Consider the following 22,551-nt stretch of genomic DNA (forward strand, 5'->3'; position numbering starts at 1 on the left):
CGTCACCCGAGAGATGTACATGTTTTATGATTTTTCTGATTCTACTAAAATGTCAAAGACTTCTAATATGAATGTGGGAATTATCGTATGAGCTGTTTTCTATTCAGAAAGAAGCTTCATCTGGGCCACTGAAATGGAATCCAATGAACATGGGCTGTCTCCACAGCCGCAGCTTATAAATATTCTAGAGTTTTGCATGTGTGTGAGTGTATATTTATGCACACAGTTCTTGAACAGTTAAAAACTAAATGTTTCCCTACTTGCACATGAAAGTCTAAAAGAAAGCCCCTTTCTCTACACTGTAATAATGTGATTTTCTTGCTGTGTTCAGTGCTATTCAGTGGTACTGAATTATTTTCTGCACTGATGTATAATGTTTTCATAGATTAAAGATATTACAATAATGTTGAGACATGCTTCTTCCTGATCACCCTGTATGTGCTATTCTCTTCCAACTGAACAATTTTGAGGTGCATGAAGGAAGACACCTACTTAGAAGGAAGAGTCTCATACTATTAACATATTACAACTTAAATTCCAAATGGATCATTCTTTATTTTTTCACCTTCTACATCTAGTTCATGTATGTAAACATTTCACAAAAGCTCTTAAAATATAACTTATTGTTATAAAAATATTGAATTTCGTTTTTTAGAGAAGTGTCTTTTTTTTACTCTTCTTGTTCTTTTCTACATTTGTTTGTGTCATTTTCCTTAATCTTTTTTCTTCTTTTTTTTCTTCTTTTTTTTAACTATAGAGAAAGAACTGTCGTGCCTCTGTGTGTCCCTTATCTCTGCATATTCTGCTCAGCCTCCCGCTGGAAGAGCTTCTAGGCTCCACCCTTTGCATATCTTTTTGAGTTTAGGCTTGCCCACCTCCATACCATCAGTTTTTTTCTTAATTCCCTGCCTCCTTTTTCTCTAGGGCAAAACGCCAACACAGGATAAAGAAAAAGTTAACCATTTCTCTATTGTTATTACATATTGCAGCCTCTTCGTGTCACCTTTTCCAGACTATTTGTCTTCCTTTCCTCCTCCCTAAAGCCCTCCTAATCTGTGTACCTGCCCCCTCATCCTGCAGCAGCCATCTTTATTCCAAAGCATACTCCCTTACGTTCCCATGTTCCTTCCTCATAGACACTTGGAAAACGTGCTTGCTGTTCTTCCTTTGCCTGCATGTTTCTGGACAGCCGGAATAACCTGTAATACCCTTCCCCTGCCTGCCTCCCAGGCACACACACTAACCAAGAATCCATTCAAGGACTTTATCAAAGTTAAGAGCCCCTGAAACGGGTCTTTGTTCAAAATGTCAGACACAGTCCATGGGCATTTGCTTTTTGTTTTCCCTTCCTCTGGAGACTCAATTAAAATGTCTGTCAAAGAATAAACTTCAAAAAGCAAAGAGAGTGGGAAGGGATTTCTAGTGTGTGACAGATTCTGGTGTTTGTGCAATCCCCACCTCTCCTGAAAACCTGCCAGTCAATCTCCACTCCCCGGGAGAAAGACTCAGCCGTGGGGGTGACCTTGACTCAGCAGTAAGCAAACCACACAGCTTCCTAGGAGGGTAAACCGAGTCCTTCCCTCTCAAGCACACAGTACCCAGCATCCCCACAGGAAGAAACCTGTAGCAGGAGAAGACAGACTGAGATGTGAAAAACAAAGGACCAATCCTGGAAGTGACAGAAATGATTCAGGAACAAAGAGAATTTTTTAAAATTCTAATTAGTATTCTTAAAAAGAGCTGAGAAGATACTGCAACTGAAAACTAAGAATACGATTGCATAAAGAGATAAAAATGAAAGAGAAAAGTAATATTTGCAAATAACATAACATGATTATCAAATAAAAACCTCAATTGAAATGATGAAAGATAAAGTTTAAACAGATAATAGAAGGAAAAGTCTGATGTTACTAGTCAGAACATCAGACTAGTAATCTATTATCTGATCGGTGGGCAGTTCAGGAAGAAAGTAAGAACACAAAACTAAACTGAAAAATTACCAAGGAAAAGAAAACTCCTGCTGCAAACTCTCATTAGTTTGTCTGTGTTCTTTGCCTGGAGCACCTCCCCCACGCTCTGTGGCACCACCACATGAAGTCCTCTGGGAGCAGTGGGCCTGCTGGGCTTTGGAGGATTTTCATCATTTTTAAGGAACAAGCTCTTTTTCAGAATAATCATCATCATCATCATCATCATCTCTAAAATGTTCTTGGATATGCTCATTTTACCTGTCTTTCCCCCAAATTTCTAATGATCAAAAACAGCACTGTCCCCAGCCACCGTCGCCACCGGCCACCTTCATCAGCACAGTCCCATTCAGCATTGCCACCTTCACGACCACAGCCACCATCACCGCCACCCTCAGTGCCACTCCTGCGACCATATTTATCCTGACTTTAACTCGTACATATCAGGCTTCATAACATACGAATTCCAAAGAACAATTGTGCGCAGACTTTTTACTATCACTAAATACTTACTGCGCAATTGAACAGTGCGAAGGAGATTTTAGGAGAGATGAGATGCTTAACTTAAGTGGTCAGACACACTCACTGATATTCTAACTTCAACACACTTCCATTTATTTATTAATTTATCTCAAAGACCAATTCTTGACCAACAGTTGCCCAGATCAGCTGGGGTTATTTCATATTTTAGGAAAGTAACAGTACTGTATTTCTCTGTCTTCTATAAAATTGTCTGCGTTAGTGAGGTTTTGTTTACACACACACATACACACACACACACACACACACACAGAAAATCACACATATTTGTCTCTTGGGGAATAAAGGAAAACACCACTTGTTATTAATCCTTAATTTCTAAAATGGTGTTGATCATCATAATCTGTTCCCCGATTTCTCTGTAGTTAACACAATTGACTAGCCACTGCTCTACGTGGGTAACAGCAGCTCAGTGGCTGAAGACAGCTGGTCTTCAGACGACATTTGCTAACACTGTTTCAAAGCATTAAAGTATTCATGAGGACATCTTCTGACATAATTGTCGTTAGTTACGCACAGTTTTATGATCAGCAGTTTATAGTGGTATCCTGTTATTACCTGAATATTTATCAGTCCTGTCAATACGACTTACACATGGCTTCAAAAAGAATTTTGATTTTAAGTTGGTTATTTAAAAATATGACATAGTGACCTACACTCAAGCATGAAAATACAAATATTGTTTAAATTTAGGTGTGATTAAAACCTTCATGTAGTGGCTAAAACACCATACTATAGTGTTGAAAAAGACAAAACAAACAAATAAAACCACAAACTGACCATACCAAGTACTGACCAACGGGGACACAGAACAACTGGAATTCTCAGGTAGTCCGAGAATGCACAATGGTCCAGACATTTTGGAAAACAGTTCAGCAGTTTCTTAAAAAGTTAAACATACCATATGACCCAGCAATCCTCCTCCTAGGTATTCACCCAAGTGAAATGAAAAATTATGTCCAAACAAAGAGCTTGTGAATGAATGTTTACAGCAGACTTATTTGTATTTGCCCCAAACAGGAAATCACCCAAACGTCCACTAATTGATGACAAATAAATTATGGCTCTTCTTACAATAGAATACTATTCAGCATAAAAACGAATGAACTGATCCACAGCAACATGGATAAATCTCAAATCCATTATTTTGCAAATGAGTAAGTGAAAGAAGCCAGACTCCAAAGACTACATACTGTGTGATTCCACACACACGAGGTCTGACTATTAAGGTCGCAAACTCCTCCTAGAAAAAGTGCTACACACATCATTGCTGAATATCACTATGGTCACCTTCGAAGTACTCCCCTTGGGAAGCTATGTACTGATGCCAGTGCCTAGTCCACCCTTCAAAGCAATTTTGGAACTCTTTTTCTGGAATGGCCATCAGGCTGTCATTGTATTACCCTTGATGTCCTGAATGTCACCAAAATGTCTTTCTTTCAATATTTCCTTTATCTTCGGGTAAAGTAAGAAGTCATTGGGGACCAGATCAGATGAGCTAGGGAAGGTGTTCCAATACAGTTATTTGTTTACTGGCTAAAAACTCCCTCACAGACAGTGCCGTGTGAGCTGGTGCATTGTCGTGATGCAAGAGCCATGAATTGTTGGAGAAAAGTTCAGGTCATCTAATTTTTTCACGCAGCCTTTTCAGCACTTTCAAATAGGAAACTTGGTTAACTGTTTGTCCAGTTGGTACAAATTCATAATGAATAATCCCTCTGATATCAAAAAAGGTTACAACATCATTACAATAAGTTTGCGAACTTAATTGTCAGATCTCGTATGGCATTCTGGAAAAGGCAAGCTATAAGGGTAGAAAACAAATCAGTGGTGGGTTTGGTGGTGATGGAAACATGTTATACATTGACTGTGTTAGTGGTGGTTACATGAGTGTACGCATTTGCCAAAATCCATACAACAACGCCCCTAAAAAGAGTTATTTGTATTGTATGTACTTTTTTACCCCAGTAAACCTCAAAAAACAATTCAGTGTGATAATCTGAAGATCAATAAGAGTTTAAAATCTGTATATTCTTTCACTGTGTATCTGAAGATACAAACGAAAGTGGATAGCCTCACTATCGCTGTGGCACAGGCAAACTAACTTCACTGCGAGCTGAAGACCATGGAGAGAGTATGTGTTACCATGGAGTCAAGCTCTTATTCCCTTGTGTGTGGAACCTCTAATATAAATTATGACTCACAGTGATGCAGGGGTAGTCTGAGAAACAACCAGACAAAGTCACCCGAGGGTTTTTCATTTTGAGGAATCCCGCCCATAATGTTTTCCTCATGAACACACGAGAAACCGTGTGAAGTCAGTCAACATATCCTTACGGGATTACAAGAAGAAAGGTTAGAGATCTTCTGGCTACCCTGGAAGGCAATTCTAAAAATTGTGTGCGAGTTCTAAGGCTGTTAAGGCTCTCTATTTTCTTTTGTTTGTTACAGAAATAATTTCCCATAGATGGATTGCTAAAGCAATGACATGTGGCAGGCTCACCCCTCCTCGGTCTGTTGACGTTCCCGTGAGACCATGATTTTCTAATTTAAAAAGCGGAGAGCGGGCAGATTGAGAGGAGGTTTTAAAGTCAGGAGAATTCTTTGCAGTGGGGCTCAAATTACCAAGTTGCGGTAATTTATTCAAAGTGATGCTAAGGTAGAAATATAAATCTTAAAAAACACACATATTTTCAAACTATGTTGAAGATCTGTTGCAACAGAGATAGCCACGCAGCCAACAAAACAACCAGCAAAAATTAAAATCGTATCTGTTGCCCTGGGGTTAGTACCTCTAGGGGCTGAGGAGGTGCTCCACGGTGGTAACTCTAGGGTGTCAGCTCTCACCACGCCCTGCATCGCTGTTGAGGACCCCAGAAGCCACGTAACCCAGAGCTCCCCACAGCCGCCATGCTAGTTCTGGCCTCCGGGCCTCTGTCCATTCACTCCTCCAATCAACAAATATATGCTGCCTCTCTGCTGTGTGTCTGTGATTGAGTGAACTGCGTGCCCTGCCCCTCAGAATGGGACCTTAATTGAAAAGAGTCATTGCAGATGTCATTCGTTAAGCTGAGGTCATACTGGAGTAGCATCGGCCACTTAATTCTATATAAATTGTGACCTTATCAAAAGTGGATATTTGGACACACACACATACAGGGAGAATGCCATGTCAAGATGAAGGCAGAGAGCAGGTGATCTGTCTACAAGCTAAGGAAGGACAAAGATGACCAGTGAACCGCCAGAAGCTGGGGAGAGCCCTGGAGCACACCCTCCCCTCACAGCCCTCAGAGGACCCACCCTGCTGACCTTCATCTTGCACTTGCAGCCTCCAGCACTGTGAGACAGTAAGTTTCTGTTGTTTAAACCAAACCCAAACTAGCCAAACCAAAACCAAAACCAAATCTCAAAAGACAAAACAGAAAAAACTAGACTAAAATAAAGTTCCTACTGATAAGGAGATTCTGCAAATGTGTGAGAAGCTGCAGCAGCGGACTATCTTCTTGAAGCGGCTCTCGGCAGTGGTGATTTCCAGCTCTGCTCCTGAGTGGCCCAGGCCCAGGGCTCCCCAGATCCCCAGCGCCCTGTGCTGGCACCCCCACCACACTTTTCCCTGACTGCCCAGTTCACTCTCACCTCCTCTGACTTTCTTTTAAATTTGAATCTTCAACCACCTTGAAGGTTGTATCAACTTTTAAAGCAACTGGGATAATCTTCCTGAAAGAAAAGTGGGAGTGCTGTGAAAGGTGGGACATCGTAGCTTGTGGGCTAGGTCTGGGGTCATGGTCTGGGGAAACCGACAGACTCCCCTCCTGGCAAGGTCACCCACACACGCACACAGTGTCAGGCGCTGTGAACAACCCCCGGGAGCCTAGCACAGCAGCTGTTACAGCGATTTCCAAGGACCAGGACCTCCACAATGTCGGCAATGACATTTTCCTGGCAGACTCTCTCCTCTGAGTCTCACTGATTTGTCTAACACACACTGTGACCACCAACCAGTCGGCACTCAAAGCCAAGACTCAAAAATTGCTTTAAAATGGCAGGAGATGTTTGAGACATAATTTCCGTGACTTGGTCTTTAACTTGTTTATATCCCAATCCCCACTTCTTTTTTACATCCCTTCTTCTCAATTATTTTTCCCTGCTTGGTGAATGTTTCTGCAGCAGCTACCTCTCATTGTTAACACACTTTTATAACCAATTCATGCTCCTGATCTTAGCTACTGTAGCAGTCAATATGCATGGGGGAATTTAAAAAAATATCCCATTCACTATGTATTTAATTTCCCATTATCCTACTTATATTTCCCTTGTTTAAATAAAAAAAAAATCTTTTTCCTTTTTGCCAGAAAAGAGTGGTTAAATTCACATATTCAGAAGGGTCAAAAAAATACCTATGTGTGATGATAATTTATGCTATATTATTCTATGATAGATCCAAAGACCAAAACACCCTGTGTATCAGGTATCAGCTGATGTTTTCAGATATAAATCCAGCTACGAATCTTTGATTTGGTTCCCCCACTGCCAGGGCTCCGGTTATCTCCTCTTCTACAAGTCATTTCCCACAGACCGTGTTCCATCGTATTCAGACAGCTTGTCTCCTTCTAATAACTGCTGGAAATACACTCCTTTAACTCGAGTGTGCCGCCCTGAGTCTGCCATTCTTTAACAAAAGCACAGACCCTGGCCTATTTTAAAGTTGTCTCTCCCCCCAAGTTCTAGTGCTTCATCCATCCCATCAACAAATATTTCTTAAAGATGTAGTGTGTTCATGAAACTCACTAGATCCTAAGCATAATCCAAAAGAAGTGGAAACAACATCGCTTCTGTTTTCACTGATCTTGAAAACAAACAAACTCACTCTGCTTTGGTGTAATCAGTTGGCATGCTTTTCATTTAAAAGTTCTGAGAACAAAACACTTATGTCACGATCAGGATTGTACAGACCATTAGCGATGAGGCTAAATTTCATATCCAAACCTCTCCATCACCCAGACTTTCTTCCTTTACTTTCTACCTCGAGGGCGGATTTCTGCAATGTATTTCTTTAGTTTGGCTTTTCCCCAGGCTCTACCCTTCTACCAACAGTCATCAGCACTGCTCTTTCCCAGCAACTTAGCTTTTTGGTTGTCATTTCTTCTCCCTCACCTGTCCTGGCAAATGGCTCCCATTTCACTTCCACCCCTGTTCAAAAACAAAAAAACAAAACAATTGTGGGCTTACATACCTGCTGCATGCCTTGCAAGGTTTGCTGTAGGAACTGAAGCTGTTGGTCCTTGGTGAGGTTTTCTTCTGTTCGGAAAAGCTGTTCTTTTTCTTGTTTCAGTAGTTCCACCTCATTCCTATAGGCATCCAGCTGCCAACGGAGACTGTCATTCTCTTCTTTAAGGGCATAGGCCTGAGCGGCCAGGGCTGGGGGACAAACAGAATGAGTTCAGGTGAGTTACCTTCGTGCTTCAACGGAGGGGGCCTTCTGTGGGAAAGGGGAGTCTCACCCACATTCTGCACGTCCGATCCAGCTCGGAAATCACACCGAAATGCCTCACCCCAGGGCTCCTCACCGTTGGCAAGCACCCCTTCTTGTGCAACTTTTTAAAAAATCGATTCTATTTGTCCTGTCTTATGTATGAATGTTTCCCATGGGAACCTGACGGAGCTCTTCCAAATGTGTTGTCTCTGGACCCCTCCCGCTATGCTGGGCATCCTCGGGAAGTCAGTATGTGTTTGGGGTGATGGCAATGTTCAGGATTCCAGGTGACAATCCCATGGACCACGTTGCTGTCCTCTCCCTTTCTGCAGGATTCCTTGGCTCCTTGCAGTGCTGTCCTTTTCTCATCCTCAGCAGCCCTGCAAGGGGAGCACGCAGCGGCCTAGGGCAGGGAGGGTGCTTATGCACGCCACCCCCTGCTCTCTGCTGGGACAAACGGCACAAACTATTTTCTCTGACTCCTATCAGAATGGTAAGCTACTTCCATCTGTTTCACCAGCAGAGGAAAACTCTTTTTCTCTGCAAGGCTGACGGGTGACTCTAACTCTCCTTCCTGACACCTACAATTCTGTGTGTAGGTTCAGACCTCAGTCAGTCACATCGCCCTCTCCCTGGAAGACCGAGGCCGCTCACTCAGGGTCTTGCACGTCTCAAGGAACTGAATGACAGAGAAGCGTGAATGGCCAAAGAGACAGTGAAGGACGGGACACCCTTCCCTCACATGCCAGCTTACTGCTCCGTGGTCTCTCCAGTGTGGACAGCAGCTTGCTGAGCATCTGCCATAAAACGGACACGGGCCAAGAGCTTCGTGTGAACTCACGCACTTCATAACTAGCCCCATCGAGCCTGTGACATGTGTGCTGCTCTTAGTCTCCCTCTTTACAGATGAGGAAAACGAGGCCCAGAGAAGCCAGAGGACGCGTGTGATCCCTCAAAGCAAGTCACACAAACAGTCTTCACACCCAGGCTGCTGGCTCCAGGGTCCTGGCTCTCAGCCCCTGGGCGATTCTGCCCGTCGGGGTGGTTAAAAACCAATCTCGAATTCTCCCTCTCTTCTCTCCCACCGGTGTCGTACATTATTTCCCCCTCCCACAGAAAATTCTTTCCATACTTTTGGAAGCAAGAGAAAAGTGAAAGAACACTTTAAAAGCTTGTTATTAGAAACTTCTTCAAAGAAGTAACTTCCGGTTTGTGAGGTACCATTTGGACTTACTATGGTCCTCAGCCCGTGCTCACTCCCACCACCTCCCGGAACCCCGACCCCAGCCAGACAGCCAGATCGAGGGCAGTGTCTCATGTGTCCTCCTGCTGTCATATACGATGACGGCAGGTCTTTACTGACGTGCCGTGAGACACTGGTGAATGCACTCCGCAAACATCAAACGTCAAATTATGTTAATAATTGTTTTGTGGTATTCTACTTTTCAAAATGATCACCTATGTAGAGTACACACTAAAATACCAATCAAATGGAACATGCAATTTACCAGAAAATTCTTGACTGCAAACCATTAGGGATCAATTAGTCAACAAGGATTTATTGCATGTGTGCTCTGAGCCCGGGCATCTTGGATCATGAAAGGAAGAGACAGAACATGTCTCTTCTCTCACAGAGCTGCAAATAAGAAACTGACACATTTGGAAGGAAACCAACACATTCACAGGAAGAGAGGGCCGGCTGATGCCTGATATACAGGAAGCACTCAATAAATGCTGCTCAAATGACTAACTGAACGAGCAACATAGTGTCAAGGTTTATGGCAAATGAATACTTTCTATACGAGCTCAGGGAAGAGAAAGAAAAATGCAATAATTAAAGGAATAATTAAATGGGCTTTGGAGGATGCAATCCAAGAAGTGGGCATGGGCATCTCCTCAGGAGCAAGAGCCTAAGCAAATGTCCAGCAACGATAATTGAAGAGAGTATCTGGGGCAGGAAGGAGAGAAGCTCGACCAAAAAAAAGGCCAGAGTCTGTCTGGAAGCGGGAGAGACAGGTGAGCTGTGTCAGGTGGTGAGAGAGCATGGAGGCTCAGAAGTCAGGCTGGAGGGTTGGCTCAACGGAGCGGCCAAGTGACGAGGACTGAAGACCTGAGGAAGCGGGTGACAGGATGATCGGTTAGGTGGAGGTGTGCGGAATGAGCTGCAGGCTGAAGGGAATGAGCAAAGGGAATTTTGTTTGGTGGACACGTGTGTACAAAACCAGGGAGCAGCCAATTTTACAGTTTTTAGGGACTCCTGAAATCAGACATGACCCAGGGGACACCCACGAGCATGAGCTAGGGGGCGTGACATTGCTCTGCCTGACCTCAGATCTTGTCCGCACCCTGAGACACCCACTCCTGACAACTCAGTTTACCAATCCATGAGGAAATGGTTACGAGGCATCATTTGAGAGACGGATGTTGTAATAGGGCAAAATTACCGAAAATGCAAACGATGAAAAAAGTGTTGGCACTACAGAAGCACATTACTACATTTAGTAGCATTCAAAGACACTTAAGTCATTTCCTTAGGAAGCTCTATTTGGCCCTTTCTCAATTCAGACTGGCATTTTTATTATCATAACTGATAGCAGGTGTTTGTGAAGAAATCGATTAGTATGCAGGGATGGAAATTACATTTTCCAAATGAATTGCATAGTCTGCAAGATACTGAAATCTGTGTAGCAAAATGCAAGCAGCTATAAAGCATGCGCCAGCAACATTATTTAAATAAATTATCTGAACATAAATACATGGAGGAAAGCGCACCATCTATTACTTTAGGGGTTCTCTTATAAGCTCGTGGAATGGCACTACTGACAGCTCTTATTCTTGGCTAAACCAAGTGACCACGGCTCTTGCCAGGTAGGCTATCATGTTGTTTGCAGTTCTGGAATAGGAACGCGGTATCATTACATATATATAAAAACCCAGCTGCTGCAACTCCGTCCAGCCCCCCCAATCAATACCATAGCCAATCCCATCAATGTTTTTATAATTGGGGCATAGAACTGGTTTACATTCCTGATTAAGTGATTTCAAGCTAGATATTTGCAAAACAAAATGTTTGGTTACTCATGTGGCAGCAAAGTGGCTATCTTCTAAAGGGTGAGAAATTGTATATTGATACCACTTAACTTGAGGCCACCTGTTTGTAGATGTTATAAAGCGTCAGGCTGCAGTGCTGAACCCACACCCTAGACGAGGCTTCCTAGAAGCAGCTAGTGTTTCCTGGACCGGAGCTCTAAAAGAAACAAAATCCTAATAACTTCTAACTTAATGTCATTTCTCACTGCATTAAAAATTCAGAAACTTGAAAGGTCCACTCTTTCATTTCTCTTATTTTTTTTTCTCTTTAGTTCGTTCTGGGACAATGTAATAAATTAAATGATTTTGAAAAATGTGTAACCAAGTTTCCATGATAAAATGTACCCTTGAGAGACAGAACAATAAATGCACTACTCAAACAAGCACAAGAATTAAAAATAAACGACAGTATGCCTCTTTTGGTAAGAATCCCCAAGGCGGGCCCTGTGTTCCAATGAATGGAATATTTAGCTAAGAACCACCACATGTGGATTACCAGTTTTCAATTTAAGAAAAAAAAAAAAAAGATACAAGAAGACGCTTCAAAGGTAAACTATTCTGAGCATAAATCAGCCTTCCTTTGGTGGTTTTAAAGGCCCTGCTGAATCCAGTGGTGCGTCTGGATTATCACTGATTCCTTTAGCAGCCAACTGTTTATGGAGAAACCATGTGAAAGGAGCTGTGACATATGAAAAGCGAAAGCCAGGGCAGTCATCAATCTCTACTGGATCAGGACCTTGGAAAAACTGGTGCTGGAATTTTCTGATTGGATCAAAAATGAAATAACAGCATTGGAAAAACTTTGCTCAACAAAGTTAACTTACATTTTAAAAATCAGCATGAGGCTCCTAAAATTACCAAAGTGACGCTAGAGTATGAAAATGGATCTAAACATTAAATTGCACTGCTGAAAAAGAGGTTTAAAGGTATTACGTCACCTCACTGGACTCTACTAGATTCTATATAAACCATTATTCTTCATATTAATTATGGTCAAAGTGACCTCCTCTTCCTGCTCCTGTATTACTTACTTGTGTTTCCATGGGAACAGGTAATGGCATGCTTAACTTCTTTACGTAAATAATCTGGTGGAAGCTTTGAAATCTCTCTCTTACGAGCCTGAGCCAGCCTCAGAAAAACAATTAGCACTATATGAAAAACATAAGTTATTTTGGGTGATGTCCCAGTAAGCTAATAGTATGTTAATATCTTTTTTTCATGCTCAGGCAAGATGTAACTGAATAATAGAACACTTCAACATATTGTTTCTAACAATATCTGGATGTCTCCAGAACAGTTCGGCTTTGTGTCCTTGGGGAACTGTGTTTAATATCCTCCCTCCACGCTGACAAATGTCCTCCTGGAATGGCGGGAGCAGGCTGCTGAACCATGCACTTCTTTCCCACGTGCAAGGAAAGTCCTTTTCAAGGATCTCATGGGCTGCCCAGATGGGTGGTTGTGCTGGTAGGCCCAGAACACAGGACGAATGGCCGCGTCTGAGGCCTGGAAGACACCCCCGTGGTATCTGTTCTCCTTCCAGCCCTGACGGCCTGGTGACTTAGGGACTCTGCAGGCTCCATCGTCCTCCCTGCATCCTGGCTCTTCTCACAGGGTTCCTGGGGTCCTCAGCCGGTCTTCTGTGTACCTCCCAAGCTCTGCTTTTCTGTGCTAATACAGTGGTATTCCTGAGAGGTGACTGACAGCCTTGGGGTCGCCATCTGACTCGCTTTCACCCAGGGAGTGTGAGCAGGAGTGACGTCTGCTTTCTGCACAATCCCTCGTTGTCTTCCTGCCACTGGAATGAGCACATGGAGGACAGCTGCTCAGAGACCAAGAATATCTGCTTTGGACGCTTCTGTGCCCAAGAAATAAACTGTTTTGCTTTGTTTTTTGTTTTTTGTAAGTCTCTGAAGATTTGGGACTTACTTATGAAACAGCTGGGGTTAGTTTAACCCAACGATTCACAGATATAGGCGCCCGTCAGAATCTGCTGAAACACATCTTTCCGAGCCCCACAACATGGTGTGTCCTGGCTGAAGCTTGAGCATTTGCTTTCCTGCGAGTGCCCAGGTGGTGCTGAGGCTGCTGGGACCGAGAGCACACTTTGAGAAGCGCCGGACACTGCTCAGTCTGTCACCTGGTTCCTGGACTGCGGTTCTGGTTTGCATATTTGGACAAATACTTCTGGGGGAACCATACGCTGATCTCGTCATTCTGGTTTCATTCCATGACCTCCTATTGTCTGCAGCCCAGCTCCACGCTCAGCACCCTTGACGGTGGTCCTCCCAGCCCATCCCAATGCCCTGAGCACCTCCTCAGGGAGTGAGGGGGAGATTTGGGCAAAAAAGTCACTCCTCTGTTTTCCTTCCCATTTTCCCTAAATAACAGTAGCAGCAGCAGCAGCGGTGGTGATAATAGCAGTGACAGTAAGAGCTCAGACGTTTATGTGCCAGGCAATGTGCTAAGAGAATTCTATTTGCACAAACTCCTTTCACCTCACACAAAGTGAGACCTAGGAAACACGATTGTTAATTTGTTACAGTGATGTTGCTAAACTTTCTTGACATCAGAGGGATTATTCACTATGAATTTGTACCAGCTGGACAAACAGTTAACCAAGTTTACTATTTCTAAGTGCTGAAAAGGCTGCGTGAAAAAGTTAGACGACCTGAACGTTTCACCAACAATTCATGGCTCCTGCATCACGACAATGCACCAGCTCACACAGCACTGTCTGTGAGGGAGATTTTAGCCAGTAAACAAATAACTGTGTTGGAACATCCTCCCTACTCACCTGATCTGGCCCCCAATGACTTCTTTCTTTACCCGAACATAAAGGAAATATTGAAAGGAAGACATTTCGATGACAATCAGGACATCAAGGGTAATATGATGACAGTTCTGATGGCCATTCCAGAAAAAGAGTTCCAAAGTTGCTTTGAAGGGTGGACTAGGTGCTGGCATCAGCGCACAGCTTCCCAGGGGGAGGACTTCGAACGTGACCATAGTGATATGCAGCAGTGAGGTGTGTAGCACTTTTTGTAGGATGCATTTGCGAACATGTCAGACCTCGTATTTCTGAGTGTGAGAGACCTGGTGGTTGGACAGGTTTGTGCTGTGCAGGTACAGGTTTACGACCAGTAGGTGAGACTGCAGAACCTGCATTCCTAGACGTAATGCATGACGTGGCCTTGCAGAGAAGGAAAGCAGGGGCAGCTCCGCAGTGGTGACTCCGTTCCTCCCAGAAGGAACGTTCCATTCTTGCCTCTATTGTGGGGAGTGTCCAGCTGGAGTGAGGCCCTGCGAGGGAAGTGAAGAGCTTGGCTCTTTGTGAAAAATACACACACGTGTCTACCGCAGGAGAAATGCGGGAATGGCTGAGCTCATCCATCTGGCTGTCTTGAGGTCCGATTCCAACCAGTCAGAGATGCCTTCTCCTGCCCCGTGTCTCCCTCCTCTGAAGTGGCCCCACTGACAGCTGCAAACCGCTGAGCTCCAGGGCCTCAAGGGTTAATAAGGCCCCATTAAGAGAGCTGTGTCCAAGGTCTCATGCTTCTCAAAGGACCTCCGCCGCAGCGCCTACCCGACCATCTCCCCCACCTGCGTGTGTAAGTGTCTAGCACCTTCAGTTAGAGTAAAGGAGTTTGGTCCCAAGCGTCTGAACAGGTTGAGAAGTTGCAGCCCCACCCACAGATGAGATGAAGGCACTGGCTCATTGGGCAGCGGTCACTGTGGTGCCTCCCCATGTCCAGGCTCAGGGCTGGACAACATTGTGAGATGCCGGCCGCACAGCCAGTGTCCTGCTGGATACAGCCTCTTATGGTCCCAACGGACCACCTTCGATCTGTTTTCCAGTAACACCTGGATAGTCACGGAAGAAGCAATCTTCCTCAAACTGCTCACGGAAACTCCTTCTGCGACATTTTTGCAGAATTATTATTATTACAGCTTAGATTGGCACACCTTATATGTGCAGCCTGTATGACTGTCTGCGCATGAGCTGTTATTCAGGTCTGAAGAGAAGCACGCTGTCTGGCTCCATCTTTGTGTGAGGCCAGGGGGATGAGGGTAATTTGGAAAGTGCAGGTAAGCTAGATGCTGTTATTGTAATGGCGCAAATGTGAGTCTAGAGGCACGACCGGCAGCAGGTGACTCGGGAAAACCAAGTGCTCCTCCAGTCCCTCCACACAGCTCTTCCTAAGAAGGGGTCTGCGCCAGTGGTAGGGGCTCTGGGTTGCTTCTGGGCGACTGACACGATAGAGTCCACATTATGCGTCATCGTTTGCCCATTGGCGTTACCCTCTGACGCCTCCCACAGCCACCTCCATTGTCCTCAGAGGAAAGCACACAAAAGAAAGAGGCATGCCCACTCCCTGCTGCAGCAGGACGAGTATGCCACTTAGAAGGCTGCTGAAGGATGCCGCCTGCTACCCGGCTGAGGAACGCCTTAGGTGTCCTCCGGGAAGGGCGTATGCAGTGACCCCTGCACACCTTAGGTGAGTGCTGCTGTAGGCACAGCACGGCCCCTGCCTGAGCTCAGGAGCGCCCTGCCAGGCAGCCAGGAGAACCAAGGACAGCTATGGACCTGGCCGCGGCCTCTTAGAACTGCCCTGGGTGGGGCTGTGCCCACAGTGTGTCAGCCAATAGGATTAAGGGAGAGGAGGCTCCGGCTGGGAAGGGAGAGCTGAAGGAGGGCGCTTCCGTGAACGGGGAGGGGCTGGGCTGGGCCCCACATGCACAGCTGAGGGGGTGCAGGGGTGGGGCTGCCACATGGGGGAGGTGGCTTTCACGGAGGACCCAGCTGTCTCCAGAAGGAGCAGCTGCCCAGACTGACTGCACAAGATCAGTGGGGGTTGAGGAGGCTGGGCTGCTAAGAGCCCCAAGTCCAGGCAACAGCCACTCCTGGAGGGCACCCCACCTCTATTCTTCCTTTTCTTTTGATTAGACTTCAGTTGTCTTTTTCACTTTCAATCCCTACTTCCCTTTCCAACATACAGCACTACCTTTCTTCTACCTTCTAAAGGCTTCAAAGATGCTTTTTACGGAGTCACACTTAAACCCAGATAAATCACGTAACGACACGGATTTTCAGGAACAGACACCCCTCCCTTGGCCACGGTCCCCCTCCTTCCCAGACAGGCCCCCCCATGCGTGGGTACATCATTCACTTCACCAGTGGGTTTTGCTTGGTGCGACTGCACCACAGCTTGTCTTGTCCAAAGAGAGAAGCCTTCCCCTGAAGGGGTGTCTCCTCTCACATGCAAGGGCTGTCACCTCTTTCTCCTCCTAACTTGCTGATTTCTTTCCAATTTAACAAATGGTCACTTCTCATTTTCTTTAAGAAACGTTCCCCTCAAGAAGTGATATTTTCCTAAGCCTACTACCCCCCTTACACTGCATGCACACACACACACACACACACACACACACACACACACACACATTGAGCTGCTGCTTCCTACCACATAAAATACATCCACACTCTGAAATGTGAAATAAATGAAGGTCAGCCCCAAAGCAAAGCATGTTCTCAGTCCCAGGCGTCGCCCTTTGCAAGAAATAGTGACTTTCCCACAAAGCTTTTCTAACACCAAATGCTTGGGATAACAAAGATGAATTGAATAGAAAACCTTTTTCTTCTCTCAGTTTCTGTGCCCTATATAAACTCCAGCTATCTAGTCCACTGAGAGGGGACCGAGATTTTGCTCTTAAGCTTGGTGGGAAGTAATGGGCAGTGACTGAGCTCAGGCCGCCCCTCACGTCAGCTCCTCCCCATACCCTCCTCACCAACGTGGACACTGATTTCTGCACACTTACATGTGCCTGGCGTCAGGACAAATATACTCCCCATCCTCTGAAAATACAACCAAGGCAGAACGACACTGGTATGAACAACTAATTGGTATCTCAAGGCCCGTATTCCTCCAAGTTTGTTCCACACACCGCCTTGGTAGGTCTTAAGTAAGACTTCGTGGCCCCATCCCAAATCTGCTGAACCCGAGTTTCTGGACTGGGGTCTGGGAATATGCATTTCAACAAGTTTCTAGAGTGATTCTAATGCATGCCACAGGGGTACAACCACTCCCCTAAACTAAAACTAGATCCTCATCTCCTCATGCTTTCTTCCAGACCTTTTTCCATGCTTGCATTTCTTGCATTTTTTTTTTTTTGACACCTGCTTTCTCTCAGCCTTTTCTACCAGCTTCCCTGTTATTGCAAAGACCTCCTCCTCTCCAGCTTTTACCATCCATCTGTGGCCTTTTAGGATTCCCTGCGGTCCATCTTGCCTTTTCACATTTCACTAATCTCTCTACCTGTTCCTCTCTTAATGCGGCTTCCAGCCTCTCCTGTGATGATTTTGTGACGGAATGCTTTCATAAATCCTCCAGGCAGTGTCTCCATGACACATTTTTCTGATCTACTGGATGCTCTTGTGGATGAGTTTTCTTTGCAGCCACATTTCTGGGGAAAGTTCCTGCTACAGCAGGTTTGTGGCTGGCACCCCAGAGAGGCCCTGCGGAGCCGCTGTGCATGGTGGGAACCAACCACCCTTGACCGAACCTCTTACTGGAGGAGACGAGCCCCGTCCTGTGTGCCGGCTCTGCCTACACCAGTCGTGAGGTCCTCGGACTCTTCTGTTTGGCATGTGCCCAGGCAGCCCTGCTTCCCTTTCTCACCGCTCATGGGTGAGAAAACAGTCCCTTGGTTATTTTCCTAGAGTCAGAGAAAAACAGGGACTTTGTCCTGGGCTCTTAGCACATTTTTCTGCATCAAGCTACCGTCATTTTCCCTCTCCTTCCAACCAGCCTTTTTCCCATTTAGACCAACGGCTACTTCAAGGGCACCTCATGCAGATATGATGACGGGGTGTCTCCACCTGTGTCATGCAGGTCAGACTTAGACGAATAAACTACCTCCTTCCCTTTCATTTCTTCTTCCTTTGCTCCTTCATTATTGCCTATTTCACTCACTTCCTTCCCACTAAACCATTTACCTTTTACTCCATTTTAATTTTCTTCTCATTCTCATATTTTATGACCTTACTTCAACCTGTTTCTTTTTTTCCATTTCCCCATCTATTATTGACAGCCATCAATCCTCCTGTTACATGCCAGTGTTTTCAATCTTTTGGGCGTCAGAATCACCTGAGGAATGTTTTAATAACATAGCTGCCTGGGTATTAACCCGCAGGCATTGGTATTTGTATGATGCTTCCAGGCCTTTCTCGTATGCAGACAGGGCTGTGAAGAACTCATTTATATTCTGTTATGGCTGACCAGTATCAATTCCCAACATTGCCACAGTACTTGGTATTTGCAAAATGCCACAGAATCCCTTAATTGGTTATTTCCTACCACCTTCAGGACACTCTCTTAGGATGAGCCTTATGTCACTGCTGAAAAAGCTCAGGCTTTTGGAGAAGGGACATCATTTGCTAAGCCATGGTGGAAACAAAACTGAGATACCTCAAGCGGCCTCTGGCCTCATCTACTTCCCAAGTTGTTTCTTCGCTCCGTTCAGTGACTCTGCCAGGGATACTGATTCTCCCTCACAGAGGCCAACACCTCAGGGTCTTTCTAATGACTTGACCATTTGGATGACCGTCTTAAGGAGAGCATCAAGGGGAGCTTGACGTTCCTCAGCCAGGCCCAGAAAATGGGAAGGAAACACGGGAGGAAGCCTGTCAAAAACTTCTTTTCAGAACTCTTCATTTCTCATCCGTTCAGATGGCCCCGGTTCACCTCCTTCCATGGGAGGACACACCTTCGCATTTCTTCTTTTCATCCCCAGAGCTTTAGTGCTACAGAGTCCTGCTTCCCTAAACTCAGCATACATCTTCTCTGAGTCCTTGGGGCAAGGAAAAGTGCAGGCATTTTAAAAACTGTCTGGATGGCTAAGTTACCACAATTTTTCCCCGGGAGAGGGCTGTTCAGATATTAAAACCTTCTATATGTTGAGCATGATAATCTTTCTCATTTCCCCACAAAAGGCAGTTTTTGCTTTGTTCATTAAAATGATTTGTTTTTGGTTTCTGAGGAGTATAATTTTTTAGGTAGCAGTGCTTTATTCTTACTAGCAACTCCTTAAAAACACTCTGCAAGTGCTTAAGCCCCAGTTAAGTAATATTAATCAAACACGAGTGCTTTTAAACACCTCTACCCCCTTTTTTGAACTGAGAATTAGAGCTGTTTGGGCAAGTTTATGAGGTGACCTTGATTAAATTAAAGGAGTCAGGGATGGAACAGACTTCAAACTCATATCCAATGATTTTTAAAAAATGACTTCCCTCCAATTAAGCAGGAATTGGCATGAAATATTTTATATCTGAAAGGTTAAAAGAATTCCTCTGAGAAAGATGCTCTCTTGTTACTAGCTTTTTATTGACCATGAGAGAGAAGGTGCTATGGATAATTTTACGTAAAATACTTTGTTAACATGGTCCTGATAATCTGGCATCAATTATAATATTCCTTAGGGGCCTAAATGTTATATAGAAGAGGCAAAAAGTCCAATTTAAATTTTAATTTCTTGTGAGAGCCCAAAGATTAACAACTTTCAATTACAAAAAAAAACAATCAAGATGTATTTTCCATCTGTAATAATTGCAATAATTTCTCAAGTTCTAGAGAAAAAAGTTTCAAATGTTACCTTTCTCATTTCTTTGTTGTTCCTCCTTTTATCCCCACCCTTTACCTTGCCCTAGTCCACCATATTTTAAAGGCCTGAAAGATCACGTCATTTTTCCTGCTCTAAAGTGTAACATATAGAGTCTCTGATATATAATGACGGAAGCAGGGGGCCACAGAGACATGAGGATGAGCGGGACGCGTGGGGTGGTCTGAGGACTCTAGGGTGTTTCTAAGGAGGGGTACACCTGAGAGGAAGCCCATATTTCTGCTACTGTCAATCTCAGAGAGGTGTGTGGACATAGATTATACATTGGAGGCAGGCTGAGGGGTATTAGAGAAAGAGAGATGGGGCCCTGAAGCCTCGTACCAGTTATGAGACTTGGCGCACGTCAGTTAACCTCCATTAGACCTCAGGGTCCTTATCTGAAAAACATGGTCACTGCTGTAGGATTAAACAGACAAAGGTGTTTTGTTGTTTTGTAGTTTTTCTTTCTTTCTTTTTTTCTTTTGTCTAAACTGAAAAAAATATATATCCTTCAACAAACTGAAAATTCGTTCTTCCTAGTTTTAATTTCCTATCCATGCTTTGAATAAATTCTTGTCCACCTACTGTGTACAGTGCAATGTACTGGCCATTCGGGGAGGAAAAGATCCCAAACTATCCTGAGGATCATATGGGGTAGAAGGTCCTCCCGTTTCAGCATGGTGTCACCCTTATGTGCTTAACACAAGCGGAGAAACAAAACAGACCTTCTCCAGGAGTAAGACAGAGTTCAGATGGACAGATTTACACAACTTCTCAGGTACGCTCAGTTCTCACAGTTGTTTATGGTAGAGTTTATTGGCTAGTTCTGCTGTGACTTCTGAGAGTACGAAGAGCAGGTACTATACGGGTCCATGACACAATACTACTCCAGAAAAAAAGAGAACTCTGATGATACGGTACTGGGATTTTTCAGAGGAGATAAATAGCACTCTCAGATCAAAGACTGAGTCTCCATTAGTCTTATAAGACTTTGCTATTTTTTCCCCTTAATGTGACACTGCAAGGAAAACGGTATCATGGTTCTGTATACATTGTAAGGAGTCACTGAATATTTATTTTAATTTTGTTGCTGCTTTGTATTAGGATATTGCTTAAGACAATTCATGGAGGCAAAGAGCTAAGGATTGAGAAATGACTGCTTTAGGAGGCTCAGATTATGTGAACTATACTACGAAAGTCTAGTATAGCAGGTAGAGACATTCCGTAAACAACTGGATGGTAAGTAACTAAAGGAAGAATGAAACCTCTTAACCGACCTCCAAATTATTTGACAAATAAGTGTTGTCATGTAAGTTGTGCCTAAAAACTTATAATTACAAGAAATACCCAGCATAAACTTACAGAATTTACTCAGCACTCCAACTAACTATTGTTCGGGGTAAACACACACACACACACACACACACACACACACACACACACTTTTCTCATTTAGAACATGTGGGGAGGAAGAGGACATATGTGTATTACTTCTAAGATCTCTTCTAAATTGAAACTAAGGATTGATATTATTGTATATCCCATGCCTAAGGCTTTTATTTTTAAGTTTTATTAGGAGGTACATCTCATAAAAAAAAGCCTCAGGAACATGCAAGCACGGAGGGCACTTCAATAAGTCTTGAAATTAGATGGAGACTCAATAAACTGGTGACCTGCAGGTAGGCTCTCCCAGGCCCTGGGGATGCAGAGGAAACATGGGATGAAATGGGGAAGTCAAAGGGTTAATATTGTAGCTCAGATCATTCCAGATGAGCCATCATGTCTGTGCCTGCGTTTTGAGAGATGTCTTTATGTTTCTCGTTACCTGTTTGGAGAGTTAGGCGATGGAAAGTGTGGGTTGTGACAGTGTGTGGTTTACCAAAGGAAACGCATGACATGGCACGGCTCTGGCCCAATGAATTTGACCTCTTCATAGCATTTCTTCTTCTTCTTGCTAAAACCACAGAGCAGATTGCTTTTGAGGAAATATATATCACTCAGCTAAAAAAGGGATTGTGCCAATTTCCTGGATATTTTTAAAAGCTGGCATTTCTGTTGGAATGAGCTTCAAAACAGTTTTCTGGATGCACTGCCTGTGTTGAAGCCAATCTCTTGCTAGTTAGTAGAAAATACAAAAAATAATGGGAAGACTAAGCATCCGCCCCAATCAGCTCCGTCTGGATTAAGGTTTACAACCTTAGAATGTTAGTAGAAAATACAGAAAATACAGAAAATAATGGGAAGAAAATACAAAAGAAAATACAGAAGAAAATAATGGGAAGACTAAGCATACGCCCCAATCAGCTCCGTCTGGATTAAGGTTTATAACCTTAGAATGTTAGTAGAAAATACAGAAAATAATGGGAAGACTAAGCATATGCCCCAATCAGCTCTGTTTGGATTAACATTCTAAGGTTATAAACATCTTCAGTCCAGCTTTGCCTTCGAATGGTATCATGATGCCGCGCACATACCACGCATTCAAAATCCTTGACTGATTTTATTTGGTTAGACTCTTAGGATGCCACTTAAGGTATTTGAAGGATATTCCGGAGCTTTTCTCCCATAATTTAGTGGTGCCATAAAAGGTAAGTGTATTAGGGCAAATTAAATGTGGAAATTCCCTAGTTTATAGAAAAAGAAGGCAATTCAATGACTGACCTCATCTGATACTAGTTACTATTCATTACCACTTTTGACTTTCCTGAATGATTGGAAATGGCCAGGTGGTATTTCCCAATCAATATGAATTTTACATCAGATTCTCCTAGGTAATTTTAAAATTACTATTTATTATAATTTAATTATTAAAATAATACATGCATA

General features: G+C 43.9%; 1 protein-coding gene across 9 annotated transcripts in view; it reads right to left on the reverse strand.

The window, feature by feature from the left end:
* Nucleotides 1–22,551, reverse strand: part of ENOX1 (ecto-NOX disulfide-thiol exchanger 1) — a 512,775-nt gene that overhangs the window by 68,374 nt on the left and 421,850 nt on the right. For all 9 annotated transcript variants that reach the window (XM_081045517.1, XM_081045515.1, XM_081045511.1 and 6 more), the window contains one exon: nucleotides 7,741–7,925. In XM_081045517.1, the coding sequence (XP_080901643.1) occupies nucleotides 7,741–7,925 (185 nt within the window). The remainder of the gene's footprint in view (nucleotides 1–7,740; nucleotides 7,926–22,551) is intronic.

Source organism: Rhinolophus hipposideros (assembly GCF_964194185.1).
Source record: "Rhinolophus hipposideros genome assembly, chromosome: 4".
Classification (NCBI taxonomy): Eukaryota; Metazoa; Chordata; class Mammalia; order Chiroptera; family Rhinolophidae; genus Rhinolophus; species Rhinolophus hipposideros.